The sequence below is a fragment of the Rhamphochromis longiceps genome, linkage group LG7, assembly GCF_057381845.1.
Source record: "Rhamphochromis longiceps isolate RC_006_pf linkage group LG7, R_longiceps_female_GT1.1, whole genome shotgun sequence".
NCBI lineage: Eukaryota > Metazoa > Chordata > Actinopteri > Cichliformes > Cichlidae > Rhamphochromis > Rhamphochromis longiceps.
Window position 1 is genome coordinate 21,296,471 of NC_140563.1, and position 19,415 is coordinate 21,315,885.

At 40.6% G+C, this 19,415-nt stretch overlaps 1 protein-coding gene across 1 annotated transcript in view; it reads left to right on the forward strand.

The window, feature by feature from the left end:
* The first annotated feature begins 663 nt into the window (after positions 1-663).
* Positions 664-19,415, forward strand: part of cspg4 (chondroitin sulfate proteoglycan 4) — a 74,129-nt gene continuing 55,377 nt past the window's right edge. The window contains exon 1 of the mRNA XM_085412801.1: positions 664-805. Within this exon, the coding sequence (XP_085268927.1) occupies positions 730-805 (76 nt within the window). The 5' untranslated portion in view covers positions 664-729. The remainder of the gene's footprint in view (positions 806-19,415) is intronic.

The following is a 19,415-nucleotide window of genomic DNA, read 5'->3' on the forward strand; positions in this document are numbered from 1 at the left end:
TATTTGCGCAGTAAAACTTTTCTATTGTCCCTGCCCTATCAATAGGGAGACAAGAGAGAATGCAAATCCAGAGCAACCAACCTCTACTCCACACTCAAGTGTGAGCTTAATTAGCTTCAGGAGCAGGTTTGTTGAACAAAAACATGAAGAGCCAGACATTGATCAAGGGAAAGGCTCGAAAGATAAAGCACCAATGGCAACCTGAGTTGTCTTTAATTAAAAGTAAAGGGTTTATCCTTGCAAACGGGAGCTGCTGGTCTCTAAAGGGCACTCCAATTACAGACTGAGACAAAAGGGAAAAAATCCACTGGAGTAGTGAGCTTGTCGTGTCAGAGTTTTGATTTGTGTGGTGTTACAAAAGCCATGTAAATTGATGCGTGTAAATTTGTTGTGTGCGTGTGTGTGCGTATGAGAGACAAATATATGTATAAACGGGTATTGTACTTGTAAAAATATGTAAGTGTCGGGTCAGCAAAGAGAGTCTGGTTATGATTTTCCATTCTTTGAAGATCTGTGTGTGTGTAACGTGTGCACGTGCAAGTGTGCTGGAGAAGGGTAGGGGCTGGGGTTGGAAAGAAGGCGTCCCTCTAGCGGTCCCTCCCCAGCCCTGCCCCTTCACATAGAGAAGTATCTTGTAGCAGGTCCCAAAACTGGAAACTCATTCAGTCTCTTCTGAATGGAGTGTCTTTAACACAACAGTGGAGGACTTAACTCTTCAGCAACGAAAATATGAGAGCCCTGCATCTGGTTTTTGTTGGTGCCTTCCTGAGTGTACTGCTCTGCCTCCCCAGCCCTGGTCATGGAGGTAAGTGCCACTGCAAATCCCTCTTTTAGTGTCCTGGCTCTCCCCTTCTGCTCCCATTTGTCAGAGATCCACAGAAAAAGATCAGATCACCATCTCTGTCTGAGGCTTCCCCTCTGCATAAATCCAACCATGGTTGGCTGACAAGTTAATCCCTCAAAACAAACCCAGTATCAACGTTATCCTTTACAGATGCTGCACTGGGCTACAAACTTTCTAAGTAACTCCACATCAGATCTTCAGTTGTCTCCCTTTTACTGTTGTTTATTCATTCTCACGGGACACATGTCACTCACTGTTGTAAAACCTTTTATATTCTTCGATGAAACTCAATACACTGAGGAAAAGATGAGCAATGGTCTGACCACTTGTCCAAAGGCTGGGGCAACATCTGTCGGCTTCTCCTCTATCGCATTTTTTCTTCTTTTTTTTTTCTTTTTTTTGCTTTCAAGTCTGTGGTGAGCTGAATGAGTGAGCGCATTTACCTTGGGAATGTTTGCATTGAAAGCGTGTTGCCAAAAGGCAGGAGGTAGAGAAGTTGAAGCCCTCTTAGCTGAGGTCCTGCTGCCGGCAGCAATGAATGGCTCTTTCAGAGGGGAAGTGCACAGTGGAAGGCAGAGCCGCTCCTTATCCAACAAGAGAGAAGAGAGATGAAAGTAGCAGTGAGAGAGAGAGAGAGAGAGAGAGAGGTGCTAGTAAACGAGTGAGAGAGGCAGTGTGTGTGCGTTTACAGGAAGCAGCTGCTTGATGGCCAAAGGATTATACAATGATCCCTTAGAGTAAAGAGGTACAGATATACTTTCTCACTATGATGAGCTAGTTTAGTCCTGCTGGATGCAAGTGCAGTTTGTGTGAGATGCAGAGTGCTGTGTGTCTTAATGGGAAATGAAACCCCCCTGTCTTCAAACAGCTTAAATAACTCACATTGCCACAAAGTTGTACACATGGCAAGTTGGCATGTTCAGCCTTGGACTTGAGCAGCTGTTGGGCCCATTGTTTTCCCCCTGCTGTCAGATTTTCAAACCCTCGCTGAAAATTCCACTCCAATTAAGTCTGGACAAATGTCTCCATTGGCAGCTAAAGTGAAAAAGTGTCCCTTGATCTGCATGTAGGAGTATTGCTTTGTTTTAGTGGCACATAGTCAAAGCTCGGCCGGGGAGCTGGACTCGGTTCTTCGGCACTGTGATCTGTTCACGGCAAGCATGAAAAGAGTCATCTGCCATTCTGTTTGCTCATTTCTAGATAAACCCCGCTGACGGGCGTGACAGTGACCCCTCTGCTGAAGAATTAGCTTTACACTGAGCAAACAGTGCTGTCTGAGTACAGAAAAATATGATTTGCTAGCGATTTATTTGCTAGCCTTTTGCATAACTGTAATTTATGTCTTTATTTAGATATAAAGTACACATTCACATGTTGGTGTTATAGTTACAGTAGCTTTGCAGTTCTCCACATTTTTAAAATGAAATGTTCCTTTGATTGAAAATGTGGCAGAATATAACACAAAAACTGCACCGGGGAACGATTTCTCCTCATCTAATTTTCTGCTGGCACAATCCTCTGTGCCTCAGTGTGAACAGCACTCACCCACTGACCCTAGAGAACTAAATGCTAATGTTGACCAGATGTACCAAGTCACTGATTAGATTTTGGCCCCCTCTGCTCTACAAAATGCCTGCCACAAGCTGTTGGGGGATTCTTCCATAGGCATCCTAGAAGGCTTACAGAGGGTTTCATTTCCTCCCAGTGTTTAAGTCTTCAGCTGTCACGGGACATGCACGCATGCACAGTGTCCAGATGCTTTGGTATTTTTTGTAGTCGTTTGCACCTTTCTACTGGGGATGCCCATACTGAAGTGGTAGACTTGTAGTCACTTTTATTGCAGTTCTCCAAGTCCAGAGAAATATAATCACTTCTGCCACAACAGCAGAAGCAAGCAGCACAGTGAGACGTCCACTATCACAACACTTTATATGAGCTTTCTTCTGTGGTGCAATATCCCATTTTCCAATTGAGTCTTATGCTGCTGTTTTTCATCCACTTAAATTGCTGTGAAAAAGTATTTGCTCTGTTTCTGATTTTTTTTTTTTTTTATTTAATGTCACACTTACCAAAAATCACCCCAAATTTTTTCATAGTACTCACGTGACATGTGAATTAATGCAAAAATGCAGTTTTTAAAAGATGATTTTATTTATCAAGGCAGAAAAAAAGTCTTTCACATAACTCTGGAGGAATTCTGTCCCAATCTTCTTTGCAGAATACTTTTAATTCAGCCACTACCTGTTTAAGGTCATGCCAAAACATCTTGATTGGATTTAAGTCCAGACTTTGACTAGGCCACTCCAAAACCATTTTGTATTGCATGCTACTAACTTGCTGGTGTGTTTCGGATCATTGTCCTGCTGAATAACCCAAATGAGAGTGTGCTTGAGCTTCATGGCACAAACTGATGGCCAGATATTCTTTACTTCAGGATTTGTGAATAGAAAGCAGAATTCATGGTTCCGTCAATTACAGCAAGTCATCCAGATCCTGAAGCAGCAGAGCAGCCCCAGACAATCACATTACCACCACTATATTTGACTGTTACTATTATCTTTTTTTTCTATTAAATGGTGTGTTAGTTTAAAACCAGATGCTTTTCTAAAAATGTGGGAAATTGTGTTCTCTTTGGTCAGCAGTGTTTTGTTTTGTTTTTTGCCTAGAAACACTCCCACATATGCCATTTTTGCCCAGTCACCTTCTTGTTTCTGAATCATGAACTCTGACCTTATCTGTAAGGCCAGTGGCAAGTAATGTCTGCAGTTCTAATACAAATTCCTGCAACAAAAGCGATATTTTTTGGACACACAGCCAGAAAATCTGTAGTATTCTGTATTCATTCGTTATGAGAGCACTTTTTTCATATCAAGAGAAACTCGCTTTATCATGGTTGTGTCTGAAATTGGACTTGACATGTTCCTGTTCTGAGTCTTTAAAACACCCTGCAGCTCTCTATCTGTTCAGCAGACTTTAAAGCTGCCCTTTAACAAAGTTTGGAAAAATTGGATGGGTAGTTATTTCCAAATCATAAATAGCTCCCCAGTGCATACACGTTGTTTGGTTGCCCTGGTAATAGAGTTTTTCCTCATTTTTCTGTCTGTTGATAAGTGCACAAAGTTTGATGTTCCTAAGGAAGTCACATCTACTGCCACTCCCACTGTTGGCTGTTATTTACTTATTTACTGATTTCCTTTTTTCTTGCAAATCTTTCTAAATTAGGTATCTTGTTTGTTGTCTTGTTTTGCTTTCTGAAAATCCATTTATGAGATGTAGGCATTTCTAAAATACAGATATGAACAGACAAGCCCCTGCTGGCAGAACAAATGCTGCTGTGCAAATTGCTGCCAATGAATATGTTATGAAATACATACCATCTATCATCGCAAAAGCACTGTTTGAATTCCCATATACCTAATTGAGGAAGCTTTTCCTAAATTGCTCAGATAACACACATTAAGAGAACATCTACTACAAACAATATCAAATATTTTATGCACATTTGTAAGTGTTTCAGAGATGTCTTTCTGCTGAATGTGTTTGCATTTTCAATTGCAAAGCTTAACGAAGGGATTTGCATCCCAAGACTGCATATGAGCTAGCTATCTCCCCATGGGTATAATGTTACTATGGTAACAAGAAAAAAAAATAAATATGGAATTTGCCTCGGCTTTGTGAAGTGTCCGTATACAAGGCCTCCACATGTTCCTTGAGAGTTGGCAGGGAAAATGGTGTGACTACAAGTGTCTGCACAGAAGATTAATAAATCCAATATTTGTGCTGGGAAATTGATGAGATTAGCCTTTATTCCAGGTTGTACTGGTCCCGCAGACATGCTTCGTGACCCTTCCCTCAACTTTTAGTCTAAACACAACGTAAAGCTAAGATAGGATAGAAAAGTAGCTTTTGGAGTAAATGTAAACAAGAAAATCTGTGTTTATAAAAGGAGGGAAGAACACGCAGCTCCTCATCTGCCTTTTCTCTCTCAAGGGAGGACCAGGTGCTTGTAGCTCACAGTGAAATGCTTTTGTATTAAAACTGAGCGTCTTATATCCATGTTAGTGTTGTTAGTACACTGTCATAACAATGCTGGGTTCAACATTGCAGCTGACCAATCACGTTCTCTAAGCTTAGAGTTAGCATTAGCCAAGAAGTTAGCTAATGCGATGAAAAGCTATCACAAGCAAACCAACATAAGTAACCTAAATTTGGCTGAAAGCAAAGCTAAGTTGGTAATATAGTTGTTGTTTTGCATAACTTCATAAAGAAAACTTTAGAAATGCTTACCATTTGTTCCAAAAGAGAGTTTTGTATAAAGAAAGACTTTTTTCCTCTTTTCCACCACAGTGCAGGGCAACGGCATCACAACATGACTTATCAGTTTCATGTTGATCCTAGTGGACCAACATCAGACACACCCATCCACTATATAGTGTTTGCTACATAGTGGACACAGTTAGAATAAGTAAACACTGTAACGGATAACAGCACAATCTATACACATTACTACCATATTAATCTATGCACACCTATTCATTTCTGCATACTTTACCGTAAATGTATCCACTTACAAAAGGATGAGAGAAACTGCAACTGTGCTACAAATCTTTTATGAATTATCATTATGCTTTTCATTTCATAAGCAAGCTACTTTCCACTAACACATTTACAGTTTAAATTGACCAGCTAAAATCTGTAATTTGAAAGTCATGCTGCTCTGGCATAGAAGGAGATGAGCCACTGCACGGTTGAAACATCTGAGGAGCATTATGCTTGCCAGGCACTCTCAAAGAGTAAGAAAATCAAATTAGCTCCATATCTGGTGTCTCTGTTTTGTTTTGTTTTTTTGGGGTTTTTTTTTTTTGGGGGGGGGGTTGTTTGTTTCATAACAGATAAACAGGCTGCAACACATGATGTCTCGATGGATGTAGCGCTCCTTCTTCTGTACACTACCTTTCATAGCGTCACTTCACTGCTTTGTAGTGCACTATAGGGGAAATTCACAGTCAAGATATAGAAGGCTTATGCACTTACATAGCGAATTGGTGGACAGTTCAGCCACAGCCATGTTTTATTTCCCAAGAAAATATGAGCTATAATCTGCTTCAAAACACAATAATACAAATCCCATCATTGAGGAGAAAGCAGGGTTTTGTTATGTTGTTTTATCTTAACATTTGCCTTAAAGAAAACAAAAAAAACCTCAACTCTGATTGCTTATGCACTGCAGACGAAGTGCATGTCATCAAAAACTTAAGTGCAGTATATGAGTGGCCCTTGTACTTGAGACAACATTCTGCTCACTGCCAAGCTCCTTCTTTAATGCGTCATGGAAATGAGACCCTTATTTCATCTCGAAGCATGGACGACTATCAATATTGATAATGTTTCTCGTATGATATAACCTTCCTCACTTCTGCCTGCCTGATGTTTCATCCTGCCACTTTCAGAGAGAAAGTTTCAGTGAGTCGTGGTTTATTAACTGCTTTTTTTTTTTTTTTTTAGGATTCTGGCCTGAGGCAAACATCATTGCGAGAATCCAAAATTAGCTGTATAGGCAACCTGCCTTACCCTGCTCCTTTCCTTTCTATAGCTTCATCTTGTTACTACAGGTATAATTTTATATTTGACCTGCAGCTACAGAATGAACAGCATGTCTGTTCAGTGATTACAGTGGCGGGCCAATAATAGAGTTTTTTAGAGGTTTGATTGCTGTAAAAGCAATAACTTCTGTCAGCTTGTCCTTGAGCAAGACACTGGTGCTCATTCACAACGTGCTGCTGTGGTCAGATAAGCAAGTCAGCTGCAAGCAAGAAATGTAAAATACAAAAGGCCTTAGAACAGTTGGGCTTGCTGACCACCTTATCCTTTCTTTCACCTCAGCAGCACAGCCCCAGCCAATTTACAAGGTGTTTTCATAGTTTCCGTCATTTGCATTAGCTAGCGGGATCCCAAGAATTTGGATGACCTTGGAACAACCATCTTGGAGCCCCAGACGGTCAGCGTCTAGTGCATATGCTTCTAAAATATCATATGATAATAAAAATATAATTGATGAGGGGCCATGAGAGCATCTGGAGTTACATTTTTGATAGTCCTAGTTTGAGCTCGGCTCGTGTAATGCAAATCCTTCTGTTCCTGTCATAGGTCTTGACAGGAAAGATCACTACATTGACAAAAAAAATGAGCCATACATAACTAAATCTGAGTAACAGAGTAATCATAACATAGGATGAAGATATCAAGTTTATCAAGCTGTCTTTTATGCAGCTGTAGATGTCAATGCCGGAGTAAGAGAGAAATTCTGACATTGAGGCATTCAGTGTCTTCAAAAGCACACGTGATAAAGTACATATCACTTTATTCTCAGTGTGATGCGAGAACCCTGAAAAACAAAACATACATACATGTCCCTTGCCTTGAAGACTCTGTACTCCTCTGGCAGATGATCTTTCCAACATTGTTCTCTTTGAGATTGCTGGCTGTCATTGGAAGGCGGCTCAGATAATTTTTAGGGTTATGATCTGCTCAGAGCAGGCAGACAGCCCACACACAGAAGTCATTTAGCTTGGGGTGTGTGCACAAAAGAGTTTCTGTGCATAAACACAGGCCCAGATTTTGTCCCTAGTTAGACGTTCAGAAGCTATTCCAGCAGGGCTTCCTGTGCTGTTTTAACCCCTTTCAAGGCAATCAGATAAGTTGGTGGTACGGTTGAGTAATGGAGATTCTGTAACCAGATTTCAGGTCTGTAGGTGATTATTTGGAATTTCAGATTGTTACAATTACCTCGTCGCCATACAATTTTCGGCAATTCTTACCTACAGCAGCAACAGCACGGGGTTATAGCTGCGCCGGCAAGGGAGGAAAATAGCTGACATTTATCAAAACACCACACTGTACAAAAAATGTGACCAATAATTTTTCTCTAAAACCATGACAAAAACAACAAAGTAGTGAATGAATACCACTGGCAGACATAACTGAGAAAAAATATTATTTAAATGGCTTGAGAGAGATATTGGTGGTGGAGGTGTAGGCAAAGGATAAAAAAATTGCAATAATTATGAAACATCACATGCTAAAACATATATTTTCCTTTTAAATCTGTCCAAGGTTATTGATGGAATATTTAATTACACTCGTTGCAACATAATGTGTTGTATTTACATCCTGCTGCCATGCTTTGTCATTTGCTTAAATTACTAGAGGTTGTATATCTGTGTGGGAATCTAGCCACGCATACAGTAAGGTCCAGATTTGAAACACCTTGAGACACTGAAACTGAGAAACACCTGCAAATTTGATGCATGTTGACAGTGTAAATTTTCATTTCTGTTTGAAATGGATGAGATTTTCAAGGCAAGTATTTATATGAAGATGCCCAAGTTTGTGGCCAAACTCCTCAAAATAGTTACACACAGCTTTTTAAGGTGGCGGCAGGTAGATTGTTCCGGGTCCTTGTGGATTTAAGCTGTCAGAGTGCCTTCTGTCTCCTCAGGCTAATTCAAAAATATTAAGACCACGACTCTTTGGAGTCCAAACCACCTGCTGAAGTACTTGTTTTTCTTCTTGTCACTGAAGATACTTTTTGTGTGTACTCCAGTTTTGGTGCTATGAATGTAAAAAGCAAAACTTAAGGTTCAGTCTGTCAAAGGAACTGAAACTTTTTTATGAGCGTTGTTAAGGAACCAGCGTGTTAAACACACCCTAAAATACATTTTTGGCATAGGAGCAGGCAACCTTGTACAGTAAAGTACTGCTCCCCCCCCCCCCCCCCACCATCACCACCATCCCCCCCCAAAAAGCCCACAAAACAAAACTGTAATAATGTGATAATTTTATGCACATTATGATACCTGTAGGACCGCAATGGGGCCAGAATCTGTGTGGGACATTTACATTCAAAGTGTGTTATGACCCTGAGAATGATGGACTTGCATTCTTAACTGGCTGCACCAAATGAACTGTGTTTATTTTTGATAAGAGCTGTCGGGGAGTTTAGTGCCCAAAATGAGAACTCTAGAGAAAATTCTCATCATCACAGAACGGCCAAGTTTTCAATAAGCAGGAATTATGCATGACCAGATGTCTCGATATGAGCCGCCTCTATGGGGTTTTCTTGTTTTGTTTGGGGTTTTTGTTTTTTTGTTTTTTTTGAGGACAGTCTATTTTATCATTTGAATAAAGAAGAATCCATTCTGTTCTGGCTGCCATTGTTTCCTTTATCAATTGAAAATACATGAAAAGGAGGAGGGGAAAGGGATTAACAAAATTTTTTCTCATTCCAAAGACCTTTTGTGGAATCACTTATTCCCTCTAAATCAGTTTTCAAAATCTTTCTTCTTTGTTTGTCTTGTTGATCATCTCATCAGATGTTTTTTTCTTTTTAATGATCATATGACGTAAATTATGTCTGTGTTTTTATTGGGGAACAGTGCCTTCTTTGTTGAACACTGCACTGCCTGTTACTCACATGTCCTGGAATCAGGCAAATGTTGCCAGTAGGGTAACAAAAGGCAAGCACAGGCGCTGGAAAAGCAGCATGAATCATGGGAAAAATGTTTCCAGTGTTGAGCTGATTCATATGAGGACATGTTGGGAAAAGCCTGAGGTTTCCACTGCAACATCTGGAGCTGGCTTGGTCAGTTAGGAGCGAGGCAAAGCTGGAGGCTTTAATCAGACTGTCCCACTGATTTTGCGTACCGAATATAGACAAAACATCTGTGGTGGAAGAATGTCAATTAGCCAAGTTTTGAAGTATTCTCAGGGTTGCTTGTTGCTTTTTGCTTGAAACAGATGTACAGACTGGGTTGTTATCAGGAGCCATTATTAATCTCCTGGCAGCCCTCCAACTTCCTGAAAACGAAGTTTTGTATACAGTCAGCCAAACAAAATACATCAAATGCTGTACAGCAAATGAAAAAAGATGGCAATATATTATATGTCGAACTGCACATTTCTCAAGTATAATTGTTTTGTTCACACTGTTCCTTAGAGAAATGAGCATGCTATTTTTAAGTGAATCAGTGGTAGTGTGCAGATGAATATGACTCACTGTTTTAAATATAGAGAAATCCACTTCAACTGTGGGGACTCCCTCCAGCCCAGAGGGTGTATGACTCACAAGCACAAGGCTGCAGTGGTTAATCATGAGACATCAGACTCCAGACTAATAGTTTTTTGTGCTTCTAATTAGTCGTCCACTCCTAGTTGTTATAAGCCTTTGCTCCAGGACGGCAAGACGAGTTGCTGCAGTGCGAGAACCTCCAGGGACAAACAGCATAGTTCTGCTTGGCGCATTTGGTGACTGACAGAGTTTAGAGTTTTTCCTGCAAACTCCTTAGATGTGACGTGGGAAATTCTCCAAAAAATTTAACACAGATGTGTTTTTTTTTCCACATGCATGATTTTCAGCGATGAAATTCCCCTTTTTATCCAAATAGCTAGTCTCCTGCTATCAAATAGCTAGTCTCCTGCTATATTATTCCAAAAACACAGCAGCGGGGGGCTGCGGTTAGGACAGACACTTTTCACAGCATGCAGACCAGCGCCAGATCTCATCCTGTTGAACATCTTGATCAACACCACAGAGGGACCTGAGCAATTTGAAGCCAGGTGGCCTCATTACAAGCTGGGTTCATACAGAATCAAAGGGGGTGGGGATAGCACCAGCCCTGGGATCTGGCATTCTGGAATAGCATGGCCTAGTTAAATATAGCTAGACAGTAGCGCCAAGCAAGAGCATGTTGCTTCACACTAGGCTGAAGAAGGGGCCAAGGGAGGAAGGGAGGAAGGGAGGAAAAGGGGATCCAGGGTGGGGATTTTGGCTGTGTGTATGTGTGCGTGTAAGAGAAAGTGTTTATGTGTGTTTTCTTTATGCATTGTGGCTCACACAGATCCCAGTGTTGAGGGACCAGAGCAAATGTCGTCATTGCATTGGTTACGAAGGCTTAAAATAACCAGAGGAAATGATGTGTCCCATGAAGTTTAGTTTGACTGACTGTCTGCAGTAGCATGAAGCAGAGAACAGCTACACAGAGGAGCTGAAACACACGTCACTGCTTTGCCAAGTTACACAAGCTCCTTGTGCAATCATGTGTTGAATCTTTCACACAGTGATGGCAAAACAGATCCTCAAAACCTGCTGTAAAAACGTATTTGCTCCCTTCCTGATTACTTATTTATTTGCAAATTTGTCACAATTAGATGATTCAGGATATTGAGGAAAATTCAGTTTTTCATGAATCATGAATTAACTGTGATTAACCGTATTCACTAGCCATGCCCAGGCCCGATGACCGACAGACCTGCTGCATCGAGAAATCACTTAAATACAACCTGTCCGACAAAGTGAAGCAGGCTAAAAGACTTCTAAAAGCAACACATCATGCCACCATCTAAAGAAACAACAGAGAAGCAAAGTCATCGACATATATCCAGCTGGAAAGGGTTACAAAGCCATTTTTAAGGATTTGGGACTCCAGATTTAAGTCCTCTGGTTCTCTCCAGCATTTGACCTTAGAACTGAAGAAGCTTCTCGGATGAGAGGTGAAACATCTTCAAGCAACTTAACACTAGGAAGGCCCAGAGCCCAGCCATTTGGCTTTTCTACCTTTAAAACCCGGAGAGCAGCCAAATGGCTGGTAGGCTTTTAGCTAAGCTTTAGCTTCAGGCAAGTGGAAGCTAAATTGGCTAGTCATTCATATGTAAATTGGGTTGTTACCTGGGAATTCTGGAGGGAGGGGAGTGGGGGTGTGTGGATGAGGGGGTGGGGGAGCTGCTAAAAGCGGTGAGCTTCCTTTTGTTTCATCTTGATGCATTCTCAATCATCCAGGGAAACAAATCTCCAAAAGTCACCAACTTGGAGTGTTTCAGTTTGCCATCTTAGGGAGAAATCAACACACATGGGTGTATGTCCTTTGTTGCTGAGATTTATTGATAAAAACAGTACAAAAAATCAACCATTTGTACACATTTTTACAAATAATTATAAAAAGTGAGTGAGTACATTTCAACATTTTCAGCAATCACTCACAATCCTGGCACTGCCATGGTATCTGTAGTCTGCATTTACCTTGGCTTGGCTTCCTGATCAATTGTCCACTACCAAAAGGAAGCCAAGCCCTGCCACCCTTTACAACAAAACAAGGTGTGATCACATTGATGCCACAATGGACGACTGATCAATGCTCCACTACCAAAAGGAAGCCAAGCCCTGCCACCCTTTACAACAAAACAAGGTGTGATCACAGGGCTTGGCTTCCTTTTGGTAGTGGACAATTGATCAGGAAGCCAAGCCAAGGTAAATGCAGACTACAGATACCATGGCAGTGCCAGGATTGTGAGTGATTGCTGAAAATGTTGAAATGTACTCACTCACTTTTTATAATTATTTGTAAAAATGTGTACAAATGGTTGATTTTTTGTACTGTTTTTATCAATAAATCTCAGCAACAAAGGACATACACCCATGTGTGTTGATTTCTCCCTAAGATGGCAAACTGAAACACTCCAAGTTGGTGACTTTTGGAGATTTGTTTCCCTGGATGATTGAGAATGCATCAAGATGAAACAAAAGGAAGCTCACCGCTTTTAGCAGCTCCCCCACCCCCTCATCCACACACCCCCACTCCCCTCCCTCCAGAATTCCCAGGTAACAACCCAATTTACATATGAATGACTAGCCAATTTAGCTTCCACTTGCCTGAAGCTAAAGCTTAGCTAAAAGCCTACCAGCCATTTGGCTGGTGGCGGGTTTTAAAGGTAGAAAGGTAGAAGCCTGGGCCTTCCTAGTGTTAAAGAAGTCCAGACGCTTTTCTTTCCAAGCTTCTTAGACTACGATGACCTGGATGACTGAGAACCTTCACAGTTATACAGTGAGAGTCATTATCAAATGGAGAAAACCAAAATTCAACAACTCAACCAGGAGTTCACAATACAACCCCGAACAACATCTAAAGAACTGCAGGCCTCACTTGTCTCAGTTAAGGTCAGAGTTCATGAATCAACAATAATACATAGACTGGGCAAAAATGGCATCCATGCAAGAGTTGAGGCATCCACTGCTGACCAAAAAGAACACAAAGGTTCATCTCACAGTTGCCAAGACACCTCTTGATGATGGGAAAATATTCTGTTCTTAGCTGGGCTTGATCTGATGGTAACAATATTGGCTTTCCCATGTCTATAAAGCTCTTTAGAGGTTGTTTGTTCGCTGTATTTGTTTTGGAAGCATCTTCACTTAGTAGCTTAAAGCCTTTGCAGCGTTTTCTACATGAACACGACCAACACACTCATAAAACACATATCATTTTGAACCATTGCATTACATTACCCAATAATTCTCTATCATCACTAAGCATGTATTCCCATTTCAACGCATTATTAACGTGTCATCAAAGGGGAGGGAGATCAAGCTCAAAAACAACAATAAGCTTTATTAAAAACAATTAGAAGAAGTAAATATATATTGCCCTTTAACTTCTCATTAGAAAATGAGAAAAACAAATCGGGACTCTAAGCAACTGACAGCACCAGGCGGGTGCATTGAAGTCAACAAGTAATCAGCCAAACCAAAAATGCAGATGATAAGGAAGGATTACTGTGATCCAAGGACAACCTGTTTTTTGTGGCTAGTTATGCAGTCTGATGTACTATATTGAGTCCGGCCTGGGCCATTGGATAGTCCCCATGGGAATGTGAAGATACAGAAAAAGGGAAGCTGACCATGTGTGACCCCAGAGCATCCTGTCCTCTAACAGCCAAAAACACATTCCTAAGCTTCTCTTCAGAGCAACGCTTCATTGTACTTTACCACAGAGGAGATACTTCAGATATCTGAAATGTTATGGAGTTTGGTTTAGATTTGGGTAGCTTGATTGTCACCACGTGCTTACTCGTAGTAAATTGCTGGGTTTCTTTCTGCAACATTGTACAGTCTTCAAGCTACAATGCAAAGTGACCTGAGAAGTGGTGCTATAGAAATATGACTGAAGAGAACTGAATTCTTGTGTTCTCACAATTGCTGCTTTCTTTTTATGGTCTTCTGATGGGGAAGGTTAAGCGTAAGGTTTAAATTATGCAGGTAAAAGAATGTTTCCACTTGATTTCATAAAGCTAACCAATGATATATATATATAAAACCCATTTTAAGTATGAAAATCTCCTAGAAATGTGGTCCAATCCTTGCTGAATACTCCCCAGAGGCTGTATAGTGAATTTGCAGTGAAAGAGAGAACATTTGCTACACATAAGGGAACCAATAACTGCTGGATAGCAATTAGCTCAAGGCCAGCCTAATGGGGGGAAAACTGAACTTGTTTTTCTGTCTTCCTGCTTTTTAATGCACACAAATGTTTTTTGTTTTTTTAAATTACCGAACTCACAGTACTTCTTTGCCCTTTGCCCTTCCAGTAAAAACTAATCTTGTACATATATGGAAAGGCAAAATGGTCAAGTAAACAAACTGTGTTATATAAACAGATGGCCATTTAGTCGAAGCAGGCTGGAGGGAAGCTTTGGAGTGTAGTTTAAGACTGTAGTTCCTACTAACTTTGAAAAGGATTAGATCTTTTAAATGTTGAACTAATAATTTGGGTCACTGGTTTCCATCTGTGGATGTCTATATATCTGTAATATACAACCAGTTACATCAGCTTTCTACATCAGTAGGTGAAAAAGCAATCATCATCATTTACTGAGTAATTAGTCTGAGTTCTGTCTCAAATGAGATAAGTAGGTGAAGGTGAGTTACAGTTGTAGTATGAGCCAAGTGAGACATTATGGATGGGGAAGCATGATTAGGAAGGGTGTGTCTTGGGCTTCACACACACACATACAAACAAGCACTACCATACTTTAGCAGACAGTGAAGGAGAGTTTAAGAGTTTAAAACTGAAATATCTGATCCCTGGAAAGTGTAGGCCAAAATAAGAATATCCCCCCGTGATTCTGAAAAGCAGTATCACAGCCACAATAAACGTTCTCTAAACAAAATTTATGTTTTCCACTTTGCAGCCAGACATTATCAGCCCAGACAGTAAATCAGTTTGTTGACAGGGGACGATCTTCGAAAACTGACTGGACAAAAATGGAGCTTGATACAATCAATCACAGTTAGAAAAAAACAAGAAAACAAAAAAAAAACCCTTTTTATCTTTCTGCAGGAGTGAAGATTTCCTTTCAGTAATTTGTCATATTGTCTATTTTGGTGGAGGTCTCAACACTAACTTGCTCAGCAGCTGTTGCTGCAGCAAACTCATACTGTCGTCTAACGTGCAAGCTACTTGTGAGGAAAAATATTTTCCTGGCAGCTCAAAGTGGAATAAACTCAACCCACTGTCTTGCCAAAGGCAATGTGGATCTCTTTTGAGATGTAAAGGTACACAGTCAGTTATGTGGAAAGCTATGGCTTCATGTTAAAGGCTCTTAGTGTTTTACATGGTAAATAGCAGAGATAGCAGCACTGGTGAGTGAAACATCTCATGATAGAAAAACTGAGGTTATAATTACTGAAATTGCACCTACTCAAGTATAGACTCAAGTATAGACTCAAATTCTGACTCATTGATTAGGCGTACTAATGAACACTGCTGCTTTGAGCCCATACCATATTACAGATTGTGCTTGTTAAACACATGTTGGCATTGCTCTAACCTTTCCCTTCACCTCAAATGGGAAACCTCCAGCTTCTCAAAATTGACTAACTCTGCAAAAAAGCCTCTCCCAAGCAGCCAACTCTTCATACCGGGCGCACTCTGCTCCTGGAGAAGAGGCTGTTTTCAACATTACATCCATAGCTCAGCTCTGTGCTGGAAGGTGAAATCCAGTCCAGATTGGAAACAACATGATTCGGTACTGTCTCTTGAAGTTTGGAATACTGAATTACTGCCAGGGAATGTTCACTTATTACCTGACATCTGTCTTTGTGCATGTAGATCAGCATTCCTGAATCTCTGTATGTGCTGTGTGCGCAAAACTTTGGAGCTAATGTAGCAAACCTTGCTTTACCTTTGCAGGACCTGCCATTAGAAATCAAATGCAAAAAAGCTGCATTAAAGCATCAGCAAACTCTGAGTTTCTGCCGTGCACAGCACACGGCTGCGATCGGAAGAAATGTACCGTAATAGAGGTGAAAAAGAAATGACAGCTAGATGATAGATGACAGTCCTACTATGGAAATGCTGTGAACAAGTAGGAAAGTTGGAGCTGAAAAATGAAGCCAACACTTAAGTTTCAAAAACAGCAGTGCCTCAAATGGTCCAAATGTAAGTCAGTTACTCCCATGTTAATATATCCAAATTTACAGTCTATAGCTACATCGTCACTACCTTAATTGTGATTCCTATTTAAAAGTAAAATGGGAGGCCGAACCTTCAGCTCCCAATTTGGATTCGGGAGACAGACAACCTCTCTCCCTCTACGACTAGGCTTTCCTTTCCTTTGTTCCTTTCCTTTCAATTGGAAATAGACTTTAGGTCATGTTTGGGATATTAGTGTATTTATACTGCAATTATGTGATGACTACTACAGATTATTGTTAGATCCCTTCCAAAAAGTCTCCACCAATGTTGGTAAATGCATTTCTCTTTTATTAACTTTGTGTTGTGTAACCTTTTTTTTAACACCTTTCGCACCACCCTCTTAATCTTGATCTTAATATAGGGGGTACTCAGTGGTGGTGACCATAAGGCTAAATTTAAGGCTTTAGATTGTAAATTCACAGATCAGTATTACATCCATTCTTTATGAACAGTTTATAATGCAGAATCATGGCTTTACAAAGGCTCGAAACCCACTTACACTTTCTGTTTTCAAGTTTCTGGCTTAGCGCACTGACACACTGCCTTTTACTTCCAACTTATTATGAATTTTTTTCTCTTTATACTGCTGCCATTACTACTACTCACCTAATCTGGCCTGGAAAGAGCTGCAAATGGCTAAAGTCTCACATCATGGCCTTGATTTAATTTAAAGGCAGAAAACAGAGCCCAGAGGAGGTGCATAAGTCGGGTTCCCTCTCAAACCATTTGATTTACAACATGCTGAAAGGTTATTATGGATTTTTGGTCAAGATAAGTTATTTCAGACTCTAATGGCTGAAATTCGGTGAAATTCGTGGCTTATTTTCTGTGTCTTTCCCTTAATATAACTACTAGGTTGTACTATGTTTATCAAGCGCAACATTGATTGCTGCAGTGTTAATGAGAAAATTGGTGGCGGTGGTGTGGGGTTAGCATAAAGGTGCTACTCTTTAGAGCAGCACCACTCTTCAGGGAAAGTTACGTAAGTGACATTTTAAACCCTTCATGGGTAAAGTTCTAGAACAGATGCATAACTGCTCATATATTATTTGTTGTTTGTTGTTTGTTTTTTTCAGTTACCTCCATGTTGTGAGTTATGAAGAACATGGTGTCATATATTCCATTCGACCCCCTGACAATAAGTTCTTTTTTTCCAAAGTCATGTGTTTTAAGGGCTATGCTGTCAGTTATGTTTAATGTAACTATGGAGTGCATGATCCATTTACAGACAATGGTGGGGGTTTTTTTTTCCTTGACCAGAAAAGACCTCCTCGGGCCTCTTTCAAATGCTAGTCATAAACTATTGATGGTGGTCCGCATTTGAACTTACTGCTGACTCCTGAATCACATCACTCAGGAGTGAGGTCATTTGGAAACAAACTTAGTGGCCCCAAAATAGTCAGTCTGTGTGGGGGGGAAAAGGGGAGCTATACCACATGAGGCCACTGTATTGGATTTATGAATGAGGCTTTAACTATGAGCAGGTGTCCAGTGTTACCGATATAATAAACGTCTTTCCTGTGAGTCTTGAGTTACAACAAGTATATTGTCAAGGGAGGGATGCTTTGTTGAGTGAAAAAGAGATAAATAATGTTAAACCATAGAACCTCATGAGTATCGTTTCATATGGGCATGTGGTATGATTTTAGGGAATCAATATGAAGACATGGAACACATGTTGTGTGAGGAGGACACTATAGTTTGACATTTTAAGGCAAGTCCTGTACCGCTTTGCTTCACCCTTCCTCACGCCGATATGCTAGCTTTCTGCTTTTTAAAATGGAGAAATCAGGACTAAAACAAAATCACAAAATATATGCAATCAAATATCTAAATTTGTGCAGCAATAACAGAAAGGATGGATGATGTATATATATCAAAACACATGGGAAAAAAACATTAAATGAGTGAATAAGCCCCGCTCAATAACAAATGAGCTATTGTGTCGTCACAGTGTTGCTTCACATTCACACTGCTGGCTTGGAAGCTCAGCGGTTAAGCATGTTCATGAAAAAGCAGCATTGTCCCGTTTTGTACTTTGCAGTTCAGTGTTCTGGATGTGTTTATTTCCATGGGTCTTATTCTGGTTGAATCGAGCACATCTGTACAGCATCTGAATGCCAGCTGGATGGTAGTGGATGCCTTTGGCGGGATTAACGAGAATCAGTGCACTACGGAGCGGCGTTCATTAGCAGTCAGAAATACACGCGCCGCTTCTCTTAGCCTGTGGAATTCAATTCTTCAACCTCATTTAAATTCTTATAAACAACTGTAAATATATTCATAACTAACTTCAGAACTCATTTACATTTGATCTATGGGGACAGCGCCATGCATTCTGAACAACTTCTCAACAACATATGTTGTGTTACATGCATGCCTCGAACCCATTATTGTATCCAGGGTGGTAACATAGGAGACGCTGATAAGTCTAGGTTTGACAATAATGGAAAGAAGAAATGGGAGACCTGTGAATGAACTGAGTTACAGCGTCAGCAGTATTCATTTTCATGTATAATTCAGTCAGTCTGCATGTGTTCGGCACAGTTGGAAGGGAAGCTTGAGAGCTCTAAGAGTGAAGCATGTTATTAGGTGCTCAGAACACCAAAGTCTTAAAGACTTAACTTTAAGATTAGTATAATTTTGTCAAAAATGGCTGGAGTGATTGATCTTGATGTTGGCAAGTTCTTTGTCAAGATAAAACTACCCTCTGTATTTCTGTGTGTGTGTATGCTCCGGCTGAACTAGAGCTTCCTGCCGAGGATGACTGTTGCCACATCAGATATCTGAAGCAGTTAAAAATAAAACACATTATTAAGATCTTATGAAGCTGCTGTCACACAGAGAGTGACGTTATTGGAAATAAGACCAACACCCTGATGCTACGCCAAGGCCTTCTGGTGAAACAGCGGCTCAGAAGCCTCCAGAACGAGCTCTTTTGCCCCCCGAAAAACAGAATCCCCTCCTCCCATCGGGTACACTGCGTACTTTCTCTTTGAGTCTTTCTTTCCATTTGTCCTTTCCCTCGCTGCATTTAGTCAAGTGTCGGTTGGAACAGATTTTTGAGGACACAAAGGATCCTTTTACAGTAGCCATCTGAAAAATAACTTTCTGTGCCATTTGTTTGGTTTTCCCTTTTTTTTTGGAGGAGGAGGCAGTTTCCTCCACAGCCCGGGTTGGACAGCTCCTCCCTTTTTTGCAACCGAGTCGCCCTGCAACTTATAAATGTTTAAAAAAAGAGCCTCCTTCTGCTCGCTCCAAAACCACCT